Consider the following 17,454-nt stretch of genomic DNA (forward strand, 5'->3'; position numbering starts at 1 on the left):
CGTGCTCTCAGACATCCAAGACAGCTTTCAGTGGAAGGTTCGAGGTGTGAAGACTCTCCCTGACCTGAAGTAATTACCGTTAATAAATCATCCAACAACCCACCAGTCTGCGCTACTGCAGATTCATGCAATAAAACGTGAGTGGTGCTTTACATTCATTCTGAAGTCATTTTCTCACGCATCGACGGTTGTAGCCTTGAGAAGTTCAACCAGTCGCAAAATAGATTATTCTGAGGCCAGTCCCGAACTCCGAGCCGAACAATTTCATTGGCCATCGTTACACATGCATTAATCATCATCAACACCGCGCATGCTTTCCCATCAGACTATCTCGTCCACCGTTGCTTCAGCGAAGCGGGATATAAATGTGGTAAATGCGCGCGCACACACACACACACACACACACACACACACACACACACACTTGCGCAAGGGAGGACAGAGAGACAATATGACAGAAATGGGGCGTGAACAGAAACATTGTAACACCCCCACCTGGTTTCACTTTGATGCACCGACCATGCTGATCTCTGACGGGCATGGCTGAGGAGTAGTCAAACATCACCAGCACACTTGGATTAGGGTCCATTAGTGTCTGCCAACAACAAAAAACATGTAAAAAGATACACTGACAGTGACTTTTCCTTCTTTTCGATAAAACAGACAGAGAGAGACACGCAACTTCATTATGCGTGCCATCAGCATCCACAAATGTTAACGAAGGGTTCTGAAAAAAGAAAGCCAGAAACTTCCTCAAAAACACTTTGAAGTGGAAACCGCAAAATGAAGTGGTTTGTTTACTTTTCAGAATTCAGCGCTCCTGGACCTGTGTATTTTTCATTTCAAACAACAAAAAACGACGTCATTTGTAGGGACAGACATGGCGCAGAACGGCTGAAAAAGAGCTAAAGAAGAACGGCTAAACCTGGGAAGTGTTAGCTAAGACAGAACAAGACTGGCATCAGTGGTATCACCTGTGGCCCCTTTATGTGCCACCGTGCATGAACGGAGTCAGCAAGCATTCAACTGGCAAATTTGTATGCCCATGAAGCAATCCTTCTGGGATCGGCTTTCCGTTACACGACCAGCATCGACTTGCCGATGACTCAGTCGTGGTTGATGAATGCTCGTGTCTCCATAACCCACCGAAAACTGACATGGATTACAGGATCTTTTACGTGCGTATTTGTTCTTTTGTGTTCGTATACACACGAGGGGGGTTCAGGCACTAGCAGGTCTGCACATAATTTATGCTGACCTGGGAGATCGAAAAATTCCCCACCCATTACCCACTAGGCGCCGTTACCGAGATTCGAACCCAGGACCCTCAGATTGAAAGTCAGTCAAACGCTTTAACCACTCGGGTATTGCGCCGATATTGATCAAAATTCCAAAACTTCCCGGTCTTCATCACAATATTCAGCTTCAATAAATCGGAACTAACATCCCACACGTAAACCGATTGTCAGTAATATCATATTTCAGGGTTATTTTCTTTCGTATTAACAACTGATTTATTGCATATTAATAAGTGATTCGCTGTAATTAGACGATGAAACTGCGTAAGTCGATCCAAATTATATTGTTTGCTTACCATCAAAAACTTTCCTTTTTTATTGATCAACAGAAACGTTACGCTGGTTTGCACCGTTTACCCACTTCGATCTGCATTTCACCCAAATCCAAATTACAGTAATTAAATACTAACGTTCAAACTTTTAACACATTCCCGCCATTTCTTGACTATCGCTCAGATACTTCATATCAAAAGCAGCTATCGCATGCTGACAAACGAATCTCGCAGTGACTGATTTTCAGGCAGACAAAGAAGTCATGTATTGTCGGTTTCGTCGACTTGAATTTTCCGCTTATTTGTTCTCATATAATCCGTACCCTCATAAAGATGTTGGTATGCAATAAACCGTTGATAGTGGCATTCTGTGTAGTTTGTACAGAATTTACCATTGATAGTGGCATTCTGTGTAGTTTGTCCAGAATTTTTTTTTTAATTGAGAACAAGAAGGAAATGTCAAGTTAACCATACAGTAATCTGGCAACCAACCGGGAACGATATATGAAAAGCTTGAAGATCCGGACGCTGAACGACTGAAACAAACCGGTCACGATTTATACCGTTTAACCCGGAGAAAATACACTCATAAAAATTGGTGTGTGTGGGAAGAATTATTTTTCTCAAATGCTCAAATTAAATTTGCCGTTGACAAACTATTTCCAGGGGAAATTAATTAATTGAAGTTTTCCATGGACACACACATACATACGCACGCACATACATACATGCATACTTTCATACTTTCAACTTACAAAATTGTATAAATACGTACATACGCAAGAGCACACGGGCAACCGAATCAAGGTTATTACATCACAAACTTACTTTGTCTACACATCGACACGTGATCTAAAACTCCAACCCACCAAAAATGGCGATAGGCGACCAACAGCGCCAGGTTTGTTGGCAGTATTGTAGTTGACGAATATGCCCTCCGTGGCACCGAAGGCCTCGTAGACCAGAGGGATCTGGAACCGACGAAGAACCTCCTCGAAAATGTCCTTGCGCAGTCCGTTTCCGAGGGCCACTCGGACTTTGTGGACATTGTCCAGTTCATGCTGGAAGGGAGACGTAATATGCATACACAGTTGGCATAAAATAAATCCGTCTGTCTGTCTGTCTGTCTGTCTGTCTGTCTCTCTCTCTCTCTCTCTCTCTCTCTCTCTCTCTCTCTCTCTCTCTCTCTCTCCAATTAAAGAAGCGTAATGATTTGAAAATATATCACCTCATATGTGCACCGCGGACACCAAAATGAAAACATATAAGTATTTGCACATTATTCATTGTTTTATTGAAGTTTAACCATTGAATCATTTTATAGGACACGAAAACAAGCTAACAAAACAACAACAACAACAACAAAAAGACACAAACAAACAAACATGGTAACAAATTCGTTATCGTTCTTCCGGTCGTTCCTCAAGGAGGCGGCCTGCATGAGTGCTTCTGTCCCTGCTCTGTAATTTTGCACAGTGCCTGCGTGTGGTGACACTTACAATAGCGGTCCCGCCTCCAGGAACTTAACAAGGGTGCTAGTTCCTCCATTTGTCAGCGTGTGTACATAATTCCCTGCTTCAGTATATATATATATATATATATATATATATATATATATATATATATATATATATATATATACACGGAAAAACTGCTTGCTTGCAACATCTGTATTCAATAATTAATGTTGAATACAACAGAGCAATGATCTCTGTGCAGCATAATCATATACATGTGGAGTGGTGGCCTAGAGGTAACGCGTCCGCCTAGGAATCGAGAGAATCTGAGCGCGCTGGTTCGAATCACGGCTCAGCCGCCGATATTTTCTCCCCCTCCACAAGCCCTTGAGTGGTGGTCTGGACGCTAGTTATTCGGATGAGACGATAAACCGAGGTCCCGTGTGCACTTAGCGCACGTAAAAGAACCCACGGCAACAAAAGGGTTGTTCCTGGCAAAATTCTGTAGAAAAATCCACTTCGATAGGAAAAACAAATAATAGTGCACGCAGGAAAAAATACAACAACAAAATGGGTGGCGCTGTAGTGTAGCGACGCGCTCTCTCTGGGGAGAGCAGCCCGAATTTCACACAGATAAATCTGCTGTGATAAAAAGAAATACAAATGCAAATACAACCAAAACACCCGATTCTGCAGGAAGTTGATACTATTTCAGCAGATGTCTGTAAATCGCAAAGGTTTGGTCAAACTCCTGTCTAACATACTTTACATCAGAGCCTCTCTTTGATCCGTGGTGGATGACCCTTAAGGCCACTATGTGTGGACAAGTGTGTCTGATGAATGAGTCTGGAACTGACAGAGGGAGCAAAGTGTAGATTAGTGTGGGATGGACCTCAGTGCGTGAAAGAGAGAGGGGAGAAAGACAGACAGAGTGAGAGAGAGAGAGAGAGAGAGAGTGTGTGTGTGTGAACGCTTCCCTCTTTCTGTAATAGCACTTACCAGCACTGACATTGGGTTTAGCCAGAATATGCCTGGAAACCTCACCACATGCTATAACCATCTGTAACACCCTGTGTGTGTGTGTGTGTGTATGTGTGTGTGTGTGTGTGTGTGTCGTGTGCGTGTGTGAGGGAGAGAGTGTGTGTCTGTACGTGTGTGAGGGAAAGAGTGTGTGTGTCAATGTGTGTAGGTAAATATACGCTTATCTCTTTCCGTTCTAGTTACCCGCACCAACACTGACCTTGGGTTGAGCCAGGATGTACCTGAAGATCTCTCCAATGTACAGTAACACCGTCACGTTGTGTCGCCGGCAGTCCGACCAGAAGTGAGAGGCCGAGAACTTCCTCTTGAGGACCATGGTACACCCTGGGACACAACACCATCAACTGTGTGATATGCTGTACACTCCTTCAGTGTCAATGGTCTACATTTTATCCGTTTATTTATCTATTTATTTATTTGTGTATATATTTATCCATTAATTTAACTCACTCAGTACGGCCAGTCCTCTCTTCTCCTCTACACAGACCCCTCGGATGTCCAGTGGGTGTCTCAATGACCCAACCTTTAGCTTCCGCCGTCAGAATTGTGGTATTCTTTGTCAACATTCACCTCTTCAGTGTAAGAGCCTTCCGCTTGTAATATTTTGATGGTGGTAATTGGGGTGAAACGCTGTTAACGTCGTCTCTTTCGCCGTTCGTATGGAGAGAGTTAATGATGTATCCATTATGAGCTTTCTTTCTTTCTTTCTTTTTTCTCAAGGCCTAAGTGCGTAAGGTTATGCTGCTGGTCAGGCATCTGCTTAGCTCATGTGGTGTAGCGTATATGGATTCGTCCGAACGCACTGACGCCTCCTTGAGTAACTGAACTGAACTGAACTAAACTGAACTGAACTGAACTGAGTCTACAAGTAACGAACTGTAACTCAGGCCTTGAGCTTGCTTACTTACCTCCCGTTAAACCCAATGGGATGCAAGGCGGCAACGAAGAACCGCCACTCATGTCTATTTTGGGCCCAGACTCTACACAGAACCCAGCAGTTGCACTTCAGGGAATCGAGTTCTTTGACTGTTCTGCGCCAGGTGTTCTTTGGCCTTCTTCTTCTCTTGCGCTCACCTTCTGGTGTCCAGTGAAGGGCTGTCCGTGTGAGGTAACCTTGCTCTCTTCGCATGACGTGTCCAATCCATTTCCATCGAGGCCATGAGCGTTCCGCATTAAATAATGATCAAGAACAACTGGGCCCATGTTATGCTCCATCACACACAGAACGAAAACTAACTCTCTCTCTCTCTCTCTCTCTCTCTCTCTCTCTCCCTCTCTCTCCCTCTCTCTCTCTCCATCACACACACACACACACACACACACACAGACACACACACACACAGACACACACACAGACACACACACAGACACAGACACAGACACACACACACACACACACACACACACACACCTTTGTGGATAACGCCAAAGAGACCCACGGTGCCCGCCAGGATATGGAAAAGGGGAAGCACTGCGTAGAGGACGTCGTCTGGCGAAAGGTCCACCCCACTCAGAACGCAAGCTAAACCCATCGCCTTCCTGTGACTGATGTACACAGGCTTAGGGAAACCTTGAACACACACACACACACACACACACACACACACACACACACACACACACACACACACACACACATACACACACACACACCGGGTGCTATAGATGATTATAGCATGTGGAGAGGTTTCCAGGCATATTTTGGCTAAACCTTATGTCAGTGCTGGTCAGTGCTATTACAGAAAGAGGGAAGCGTTTACACACACACACACACACACACACACACACACACACACACACACACACACTCCCTCTCTCTCTCCTCCTTTCCTTTCCATACATGCTAGAAATTTATTCTTTTACTCATACATTCAATCCAATACTGACTACGCTTCCACTCTTTGGGATTCAGCAAGCAATAATTTACTAAAACCGTTCATTAGTATCCACAAAAGAGCCGTAAAACTTACCATTTACAAATCTTCAACATTGACAGAAACTGATTACAAATAGGCATCCTTCCACTTAAGGCTAAACTATTATACAATAAAGGACTGTTCATGTACAAAATCCTTTATGGCAACGCTCCATCCTATCTGACAAATATGTTTAGTTTTAATAATTATCGACACTCACATAAGATAAACCTTCCATTTACTACTATCTTATTATATAAATCAAGCCTTGCATATTAAGGGGGTGGTTATGGAATCATATCCCAGAAACTTTAAAAACGAAATCAAATTTTCAAACATTCAAATCTGACTTACTAATATACCTAATGAATCTCTCAAACTTGGCACCTCTTTATCCTAAAATGTACTGATTATGTTCCAATGTCAGTGATATTTTATGAATATAGAAAATGAAGTTTGCTTTTGATTCACCACCCATGTCGCATCTCTGTCAATCTATCTCTCCTCCTTTTTTTTTCCTTAATGATTTGGTCTTTTCAATGATAGTCTGTACGTGTCGTGCTTAATTAGGTAATGTGCATGGTTTCATTTATGCCTTTTATTTTCATATGTAATTGTGTGTGTGTGTGTGTGTGTGTGTGTGTGTGTGTGTGTGTGTGTGTGTGTGTGTGTGTGTGTGTGTGTGTGTTTTGCCTTTGCTGTCTGTGCTTACTCCACTACCCTCGTTAAATAAAAATTCGTTTCGTCTCGTCTCGTCTCTCTCTCTCTCTCAGTGTCAGTGATAAGAAATGTATCACAATCACAGACATTGCTGACATCTACCCCTACCCACAAGCTATTTTTAGAGATAAGCAATGTAGCACAATCAACACACCTATAATTCTTCAAGAGAACAAAACTAAAATACGGAAATGGGTATCGGTGGCTGACCCAAAAAACGGAGGACCACACCCCCACCCCCACACCACCACCCCTTGTCCTTCTGTACTTCCCCTCCCACCCACCCCCAGCCCCCTCTTTCCTTTTTTTATCAAAAGAAAAACAACCCCCATCCCCCCCCCCCCCACCCCCCAAAGGCAGATGTAGTGAAGCATATGGATCAGCCCGCACACTCTGTCGCCTCCTTGAAACTACAAACTGTTACTGTCACTGATCCTGAAAACCTGGTTTGGTCGTGGGGGGCGCTGCACTGCCGAGCACATCACCAACATTCTTCACTCCTGGCGGGTCGTGGGATGTGGCCTGGCAATGCTCCTCTCTGTCCACTTAGTGATGATGTCTGCCCATTTCTTTCGCTGTCTGCATAGAGTTTCCTTTTCGCCAGCAGCTGCTGAAGGATGGTCATGGAAAGCCCGTCAGATCTTTCCATGTTGCCACCCCACCCCACAACCCCACCCCCTTTTTTTTTCTTTTTTTTTATACATCGGTCAGAAGGCGTTCTTACTGGCCCCAGTGTTGTCTGATGGTTTTCCTGACTTCTTCATTTCTTATGTGGTCCTTGTTCAAAATGCCAAGAAGTCTTAAGATCGAAGCATCTCATTTCCATTGCGTAGATCCTTTTCTGAAGCTGTGCTGTAAGAGTCCAGGACTACCATGCATGCCAGAACATCGAGAGAACGAGTGCATGCAGGAGATTCAGCTTCGTTCTGAGACCTGTGTTCTTGTCTCTCCATGTGGGTTTTGAACAGTCTTGTCGGTGCTGTTGCAATCTGTGCAGCATTTGCCAGTATTTTTCGGTCTTGAACCCTTCCTCACTGATGATGATGCCGAGATTGATTTTAGTCATGACTGGATCCATGTGCTTTGTCATGAATTTCATCTTCTGAAAACTGCCACCAAGATTACCGGGACTGATCTACCTTCTCTAGAAGACATATATTATAAGCGACTACTCAAAAAAGCAAAATCAATCAGCCAGAACGAATCACATCCAGCTTTTGGGATTTTCTAGATGCTCCCCTCTGGTCGACGGTACAGAAGTATAAGGACGGAAACCAATCGCTTCGCCAATAGCTTTTTCCCCAAAGCAGTCAATGCCATGTCTCTCGAACAAATCCAGTGTGATAAATAGAATTGTGCAACCAACAACCATCTACCGAAAGATTTAGTCATCAGCCCCATCCACATGTAATATGCAGCTTCTGTTCAAACGTGTGTGTGTGCATGTGTGTGTGTGTGTGTGTGTGTGTGTGTGCAGTGCGTGCATGTGTGAGTATGCACAAGTTTTTATATTGATATGCACTTGTATGTATCCTAATTTCTACTGTATCTGTGTTTGTGTATGATTTTCGATTTATGTTCGTATTTTGCTATGTACTATCCCCCCCAATATTCCTTGTGACCCCGGTACACTTGGTAATAAAGACATATTCTATTCTATTGTATTCGATTCTTGGAGGTGATCTCCATTTCCCTTCTTGGTTGATGTATCGTTCAAGCAGCTCAGAAGTTCTGCCACTTTTCCCTCACTACAGTATCAATATAATCAGCGAATCGGAGATTTGCGACGGCACGTCCTCCGATGTTGCTATTGCCAGCTAGAGCCAGAGTGGGCATCAATCATCATACATTCCAGGAAGGTGCTGAAGAGAGTAGGAGTTAGACGTGTGGAACCAGTTGGCGACAGGTTCTTGAACAAGGATTGCACTGTAGGCTTTTGCATACAGCTTCAGTTGTTGGATGGTGTTGATCAGCTTTTGACCAATGTTGTACTTTTTTATGGTTCCCCGCAGGTTTTTCTGTGCAACACACACACACACACACACACACACACACACACACACACACACACACACACACACACATATATATATATATATATATATATATACAGATTCACTGCACCAGTGCTGAAAGACATGAAATCGTTCGGGATCCACTTTACCAGTTGTGCCGGAAGTATAAAGGTAGGCTGTAATGGAGTCATACGTCATCTCCGCTCGTACGCCATGGTCGGGCTGTACAGGCAATGCTCTCTTCATCAGGGAGTCAAAGTCCGTCACGCCCGCAGGAAGCCCGCTGCCGGGTGACTGCCCCTGAACATACACCCGCAGACCCTGCAGCTTTTCCAGAACGTCGGTGGCTGCATGGAGACTATCTTCCCCTGTTTGGCACACAATAAAATATTATTAAAAAGCAGACGACCCATGAAAGGGAGTGATAAGTTCTGAGAATATGCTAATGTATTTTAAACATAAGTAATCGTTAGACCAACGCTCAGTTTATATCACGGATTGACAAAAGCTTACAGCTGGGCCAACAGCAAAGTGAGAGCTGTATGATCAATGGTTTCTCCATTGCAGTGGAAAGTCATTTACAGCTTAGTCTTTTGCGAAGGACTGTGACTCTCAAACCCGGAGGCAAGATTGCACTGACTCTTAGTGCTGCAGCCTTGGGGGGCTAGTTTGCCCTTGAGAACCACCTCGACGCCGACTGTCCTAAACCCCTCTTGGCCGAGAGAGTGGGGATGTAACTTGGGTAAGACACTCTCCACTATAATCAAATTCTAGCCCAGATACTCCGGACAGCAGTTGCCTCCTCTGCTGTTTTGATGGTCATAGTCGGACACGACTGACAATCATACATAATCGTAAAAGACCAACCAGGATTTAAACGAAAAGCACGCGCGTGCGCGCGCGTCTGCCCGCCCCCACACACAGAGGAGTCTAACCACGTGAAAGAGGATATGACGAAAAAAGTGACTAATATGACATGGAAGGGTCGGTATTCCAGATGACCTGGACCATGATAAATTTGTTTTGAAAATTATTTTAAACACGTTTAACAAAGTGTAAAAATTTAAATATTTTTTCACAAGTGGAAGACAGAAAATGTTTTCATCAAAGAACAGTTATCTTATGTAGTATAGCCAAGACATAGAATGTCGAGGATATGTAAGGTCTCTAGGTAGTTGCTTTCACATGAATGAGAAATATGTTGAAGAGAGATCACACCCTTACTTATTTATCTATTGACAGATTTATTTAATGATCGATCAAAATCGCCTCACCTGCTCCGACAATGAAGGCCTTGGGTTCAGTCGCCAACACACTGTGAACCAGTGACTTCATTCGCAAGTTGGTGTTGATCAATGCCACTGCAATCCCCATCTTCTGGAAACCTATGGACAAAGGATAACAGCCTCACTGATAGTAGACAACTGAATGAAAGCTGGGGGAAAAAATTATATACAACATCAAGTAATATAATCCACCCAAATGTCTGAAAACTGACAGCACTTAAAGAATCTCCGGTCATTTCAGCCGAAATGTCCAAAACTTAATCAAATTGAATTTGAAAACATTCCTCAAAATGTGCTTCCTGTTTTTCGTTTTCTTGTTCGTTGTTTTCATCACCATGTTTTTATCTTGAGAGAGAGAGAGAGAGAGAGAGAGAGAGAGAGAGAGAGAGAGAGAGAGAGCTCATCATTTTGATAGAACGAGATTGCTGGAGGCACAAAGTTATAAACAAGGATGAAGGGAAAGAGAGGAGACAGAGAGAGAATGAGCGACAGAGACAGAGAGAGAGAGAGATCTACCTTTAATTTAGAACATTAGCTAGAGTAGAGACTCACCCAATACAGTCCACACGAACGCAGGGTCGTTGGGAATCATGACAGCTACTGTGTCCCCGAACTTCAGCCCAAGGTGACGACGCGCCACGTAGGCAACCCTGTTGGCCTGCTCGTTCATGAACCCGTACGTGAAGACGCAGTCCTCGAAAACCAGCATGGCTTTCTGCGGGTGGCTGGCCACACGGGCTTCAAACTTGTCGATCAGAAACCCGCCCGTCATGAAGTCGTCTTTGGCATTCTGCTGTTTCTCCTGCAGCTGGAATTCAGAACACACCCGCGTGTACTAATATGTTGGGGGTTTTTTGGTTGTTGTTTTTTTTTGTTTTTTGTTTTGTTTTGTTTGTTTGTTTTTTTAATTGTGGTTTTTTGTGTTGGGTGTTTTCATTGTTGTTGTTTTTTCGGGCGTCAAATTGTAACGGATTACACACAACAAGGTAGCATAGATGCTAGCTAATTAGCGATAACTACAAGTACAAAGAAATATTCCAGTAGATATTTGCAAACAATAACTTATATATTTATTGCTAACCAAAAGGGAATAACAACAGTAAAATACAACAAATGCAACTGATACATAGTTAACCATACAGGGATAACTATATTAACATATATTTATTGCTAACCAAAAGGGAATAACAACAGTAAAATAGAACAAATACAACTGAGTACTAGATACATAGATAACCATACAGGGATAACTATAATGTATATATACATACTTGTATCATATATATATAATTATCACAGTGTATATTTACTTCCGGGCGGACGTGTGAGAATTGTGCTCCTGTTTGTTGTGTAAATTACAACTGTTATAGTGCATAGATTTCGGAAAACTTCAACACAGATACTGTTGGATGGTGTGTGAATGTGAAAGTGTTTTTCGTTGTGACAGAAGGTTGGTAGATTGTCCACAATTACTGTTTTTACTGATTACTACTGTCGAAGAAGGGAACAAAATTTCAACACCACTCAAGAAGATCAACAGATGTTCATTATCGTTCTGTGTCTGCTGCACGAGTTTTTCGTAGGCACGTTTGCAGTACGACCTTGCCAAATGTTGCTGAACTCCTCACGTGAGCGTGCTTAAACACATCCGTTATTTGCAGTGCACGAGCACTCAGTGAAACAAGCGTCATTGAACACAGGCGCCTGCCGACGTTAAATTTTGTTTACATTCAAAAAGTTATTAAAATAACAGAACTCATGAGTTTTACCAGCATTTTGAGCATTTTAATATATTTTCCCCTGTGCCCTGTGAAAAACGGTCTCCCCCCTCAGCCCATCCCGCTCATCAGTATGGAGAGCAGAGGAACTGAGACTGTCGTGGATGCGTTCTGTCGCTCTGCAGCCCACCACCAAGCTGATGACCTCGCACGATACAGGCCATTAAGGGCATCAAAAACACCAAATAAGATGGTCAAGCAACTCCACCACACTTACTGGACCTCGGGCACACTCAAATCGGCAACGTCATCGCCATCAATGGTCGGCATCAAGACACCAGAATGACTGTGGGCCTATTTAATACACAGTCCGTCAGCTCAAAGTCTAAGCGGACACAGATTGTGGACTTCATCAAGGATGAGAATATGGATGTTTTATTTTTCACAGAGACGTGGCTCCTCCCGAAACCTGGAGTGGGTCAGGCTGGTGTTCTCCTGACCCACTCCCGGGAGGGTCACTACCTTGTCGTGGTCGGGAGGCTTAGTGGCCAGTGATCGAGCGAGCTATGTCGGCGGGGGCATCAGTGCTTCTTGGGGTTTGGTGCTCTGATCCCAGGTCTTAATTGACAGCCTACATAGCCATCGTAGCTGTCAGGGCTGAATAAGTGGTGGTTTTGTACTGATGCCCCTGATAGGGCTTCCCATGCCGAACAGGTCGTGAGTGAGGCCCAAACTAAACGTGACCCACTGTCCCTTTCGCTGTTCTCTATTCTTCTTTTTACTGCCTCTTTTCTGTCCTCAGCTCCCCATCAAGCCTTCTTTTCCACATTCTTTTTTTCTCTGCGGCCTTCTTTTGGCCCACCGTGTTTGCCGTGCGGCGCGACCTGTGATGGAGGGGAATGAGATCCTGTGGATTGAGAGAGCACGCTGCTCTCAACACATCCCTTTGGCTCGGACCTCTCCTAAGACAGGCGGCACACATTGGCCCGTGTGTGTTAATCAGCTACCCCTTCGTGGGGCTGGGTCAAGACTGGCAGTTTAGTGGCTGACGAAGGTAACCCCCGTAGTGCTCGGTTCTCTGTCCCCGGGAGCTGGGCATGATCGGGGGGGAACACGTTGGAGCTGGACTGTTGGTCGTATATCCCTCCCGAAACCTGGAAGGGGTCAAGCTGGTGTTCCCTTGACCCTGGCCCCTAAGTTGGACCCCATGGTGGGTGGGTAAGGGAGGGATGAATTTACATTTTTTTCAACATGACTTCCAAAAAATCACACACCCCTAACTCGGGTAAAAGACGAAGACAGGGAACGGACGACTCAGACTCCGATTCGGAGGTCGTTGAGACCTCTGGATTTTGGCCATCGTGGCTGGTGATGGAGGGCGCTGATGACGACAAGCCGTTGTCGGCTCTCAGCCCCTTCGCTATCCAGAAGGGCTTTCAGTGTCTGGCAGGATCGCTGAAGTCCATCAAGAGGCTGAGGAACGGAGCGTTTTTAGTTCAGACGGAGTCCAAAAGGCAGACACAGCTCCTTCTCAAGGCGACCACTTTCATGGATAGGGCGGTGAAGGTTTCCCCTCACAAAGGTCTCAACTGCTCAAAGGGGGTCATCAGATGCCCGGAGTTGAAAGGTGTGTCTGAGGCCGAGATCAAGAGTGAGCTGTCCTCTCAGGGAGTGACCGACGTGTACAGGGTGACGGTGAGGAAGGGGTCGGATAGAGTCCCGACCAACACTTTCTTCCTCACCTTCTGCTGCCCGGATGTCCCCAAGGACATTCGCGTCGGATACCTGCTAGTTAATGTAAGCCTGTACGTGCCGTCCCCTCTGAGATGCTTTAAGTGCCAGAAATTCGGACACGTGAGAGACCGATGTAAGGAGGAAGAGGCGTGTGGCACCTGTTCGAAGGCGGCGCACCAGGGCGATTGCGTCAACCCAGCCCGGTGTGCGAACTGCGGAGGTGGCTACCCGTCCTCATTGAAAGACTGCCCCGCCTGGAAAAAAGGAAAACAAATCCAGAAAGTCAAGACAGAAAAGAAAATTTCCTTCTTTGAGGCAAGGAAACAGGTGGAGGCCGCGTCGCCTAAGGCGTCGTATGCCTCTGTCGTCAGACCCAGGATGGTGGACGTCGCGGTCCAGACGACGTCCACAGGAACGCAGACAGACGACTTAACCGCCTTGTTAGAACCGTTGGCCTTGGGTGGAGACGCCGTGTCCACCCCTTCCCATCCTGTGCGGCAGTCCTCAGGGGCTGCTGGGCGGGAGAGAAAAGCCTCGGGCGGAGGCACGTTGTCCGCCTCCCGCCCCACCCCACCCCCCGGCACCCCTCGCCCCGCCTCTCGTCTGCCTGGCCCTCGGGCTGGCAGAAGTGGCCAGAAACCCCCCGTACCTCCAAAACTCAAGGAGGGGAGGGTTGCGGCCTCGGCGGGATCGGGAAGGGCCGAGGTGGTGGATATTCCGACTCGGTCGGAATCCGAAAAATTTATTTCGAAAAATAAATACTCCATCCTGGCGGACCTTGAGCCACCGCAAGCAGAGGAGCAGGGGGTAGCGATGGAATAGGCTGCTGCTTTATTTTTTTTTTTAACCTTTTTTAATGGCAGTGATCCACTGGAACATCCGGGGGTTCCACGCCAATTTTCAGGAACTCCAGCTGCTTTGTCGTGCTTTGAAACCTTCAGTGCTGGCGCTGCAGGAGACTCTGCAAAGAGATGGCAAGGTTTTATCTCTCTCTGGTTTTAACTCCGTTTTTAAACCCGCTCAACCGAAGCAAGAGGGATTGACGGGAGGTGTCGCTCTTTTTATTCGCAAGTCCCTTTTATACAGTACAGTTCTTTTAAGCACCCCTTTACAGGCGGTGGCAGTCATAGTCACGCTTGAGAAAACCATCACTGTCTGCTCTCTCTACCTTCCTCCTTCCGTCCGTGTTCTGAGGCAGGACCTCATGAACCTGGTCGACCAGCTCCCACGTCCGTTTTTACTGTTGGGCGACTTCAATGGACACTCCCCGCTCTGGGGAAGTGAGATGACATCAGCCCGAGGTCTTCTCTTGGAAAACCTTCTTTCCGACGTGGACTTGTGCTGTCTTAACGACAAGTCTCCCACTTACCTGCATCTGTCCTCTGGAAAGCTCTCGTGTTTAGATCTGTCGGTCTGCGATCCATCGTTGGTCCTGGACTACGAGTGGAAAGTGCACGACGATCTGCACGGGAGTGACCACTTTCCTGTCGTCCTCCGCCCCACAGATGGAGAAGGTGACTCTCTGCCTGACCGCCTGTATTACGACAAAGCAGACTGGAGTTTTTTTACCACCAAGATAAGAGCGGAGCTGCAGGAAGAAACAGTATTGAAGGACCCTGCTGACGCTCTGACTCGGATCGTTTTAGATTGCGCCAAAGCAGCAGTCCCATCGTCTACCTCCAAGCCTCAGGTCCCTAGAACGCCCTGGTTCAACGCGGAATGTCGGGAGGCCCGCAAGTCTCTCGGAGACGCGTCTTTCGGAGACCGGAGACCGATAGCGTTCGAACCCATCAACAGCTGAGGGCGAAAGCCAGGTATGTTTTTAAAAAGAGCCAGAGGAAGTCATGGAGAGATTTTTGCTCTTCCTTAACCTCCAACACACCCAAGAAGAAAGTGTGGAGGGTTTTCAAAAGAATTAAGGGCAAAAACGTATGCCCGACCTTTCACCATCTTAAACTTTCAGACGCTCTGGTCACAGAGAAGAAAGCAGTTGCCAATTTGCTTGCCTCCACAATAGAACAGAACTCGAGATCTGCTAACAAATCTGCTCGGTTTCTTAAAACCAAAAACCTGTCAGAAAAAACACCATGTAACTTCTTTTCCGACAACACAGAGAATTACAACCTTCCTTTCACAATGAATGAACTTAAATCTGCCCTTCAGACCTGTACGGATTCCTGTCCAGGAATGGACGAGGTCCATTATAAACTCCTAAAGCACCTTCCCCAAACCTGTCTGGACACCCTGCTTAAAGTTTATAACCACATCTGGGTCACAGGCTTCTTTCCACCTTCCTGGCGGAAAGCCCTCATAATCCCGCTGCCGAAACCGGGAAAAGACCCCTCGAACCCCTCCAACTACCGCCCAATTGCACTGACCAGCTGCATCTGCAAACTGATGGAGAAGATGGTCAACGGTAGACTGATGTGGAAACTAGAGACCGACGGCCTTCTGGCGAAAGAACAGTGCGGTTTCCGCAAGCATCGCTCTACCGTTGACCATCTGGTTCGTCTGGAAACCACTGTAAGAAATGCTTTCGTGAACAAACAACATGTGGTGGCCATATTTTTTGACTTGGAGAAAGCTTACGATACCACGTGGAAGTTTGGTATTCTCTCGGACTTGCACAAGCTCGGCTTCCGAGGACACCTGCCTCAGTTCATCCACAATTTTTTACAAGACAGACAATTCCAGGTGAGAGTCGGCACCACCCTGTCCGACATTCACGAGCAGGAGCTGGGTGTCCCGCAAGGGAGCATCCTGTCGCCGGCTCTTTTCAGCATCAAAATTAATGACATCGTTCAATCCGTTCAGAAAGGATCGGACAGCTCGCTGTTCGTGGATGATTTTGCCTTATATGCAACCGGCAGCACGTACGCCAGCATCCAGCGACGACTTCAGCTCTGCGTCAACAAAATCCAGTGTTGGGCAGAGGAGAATGGCTTCACATTTTCATCCTCCAAAACTGAATGCACCCATTTTCATAATTTTCGCCAGTTCTATCCGGATCCTGAAATCCGTCTGGGAACATCCACCATCCCGGCGGTCAAGGAAGCCAGATTTTTAGGGGTCGTCTTTGATCAGAAGCTGAACTTCCTCAGCCATATTAAACAGCTGAAAATATCTTGCCTAAAAGCCCTGAACATCATCCGAGTTGTGGCACACACGAACTGGGGTGCTGATAAGAGAACTCTCTTGCACCTCTACAGAGCCCTGGTCCGGTCCAAACTGGATTATGGAAGTGTTGTATACGGCTCGGCCAGACCGTCCTACCTGAAACTGTTGGACCCTGTACACCATCAAGGGCTCCGTCTCAGCTTAGGTGCTTTCCGCACCACCCCTGTGCACAGCCTGTACGCAGAGGCGGGGGAACCGCCTCTTTCCAACCGCAGACTGAAGCTGACCCTGAACTATTATTTGAAATTGTTCTCTGAACCTACAAACCCTGCTTACGACGCTGTATTCAACAACCCTTTCGATAAGAAATTTACAGACAACCCAAACTGCATACCTCCTCTCGGACTCCGCATTCAGCCGCACTTAGAAAAGGCCGATCTGGATCTCGGTGGCATCTCAGATTTCTCTAAGTTCCCTGACAGCCCTCCGTGGACCTTTACATCACCTGAGGTCTGATTCGATCTGGCCTCGTACCGTAAGGACACCACCAGTTCTCTGGCCTACAGAACCTACTTTTCGGAACTGTGCCACAAATTCCCCACTTTTCAAAGCATCTTCACTGACGGTTCCAAGTCAGAGAACTGAGTCGCCGCATCTGCGTTCTGTCCCGCCTTTCCTGACCGGCCCTCAACGGAACACATCCTGTCTGACAGCTCGGTGTACACCGCGGAACTGACCGCACTGGTTCTGGCGGTAAAAATGGTTCTCTCTTCAAAACAAAAGAGATTCATGATCTTTTCCGACTCCTTGTCAGCCCTGGAGGCGATCGCCTGCAGGAATATCACTCATCCCAAACTGCTGGAATTTTATGAAACTTTTA

General features: G+C 46.2%; 1 protein-coding gene across 1 annotated transcript in view; it reads right to left on the bottom strand.

The window, feature by feature from the left end:
- LOC143282478 (long-chain fatty acid transport protein 2-like) overlaps window positions 1-17,454 on the bottom strand; it is a 31,324-nt gene that overhangs the window by 4,579 nt on the left and 9,291 nt on the right. The window contains exons 3-9 of the mRNA XM_076588131.1: window positions 10,558-10,813; window positions 9,994-10,104; window positions 8,869-9,087; window positions 5,480-5,638; window positions 4,268-4,392; window positions 2,440-2,631; window positions 496-595 (exon numbers count right to left, since the gene is read on the bottom strand). Of these exons, the coding sequence (XP_076444246.1) occupies window positions 496-595; window positions 2,440-2,631; window positions 4,268-4,392; window positions 5,480-5,638; window positions 8,869-9,087; window positions 9,994-10,104; window positions 10,558-10,813 (1,162 nt within the window). The remainder of the gene's footprint in view (window positions 1-495; window positions 596-2,439; window positions 2,632-4,267; window positions 4,393-5,479; window positions 5,639-8,868; window positions 9,088-9,993; window positions 10,105-10,557; window positions 10,814-17,454) is intronic.

Source organism: Babylonia areolata, chromosome 5, assembly GCF_041734735.1.
Source record: "Babylonia areolata isolate BAREFJ2019XMU chromosome 5, ASM4173473v1, whole genome shotgun sequence".
Taxonomy (NCBI): domain Eukaryota; kingdom Metazoa; phylum Mollusca; class Gastropoda; order Neogastropoda; family Buccinidae; genus Babylonia; species Babylonia areolata.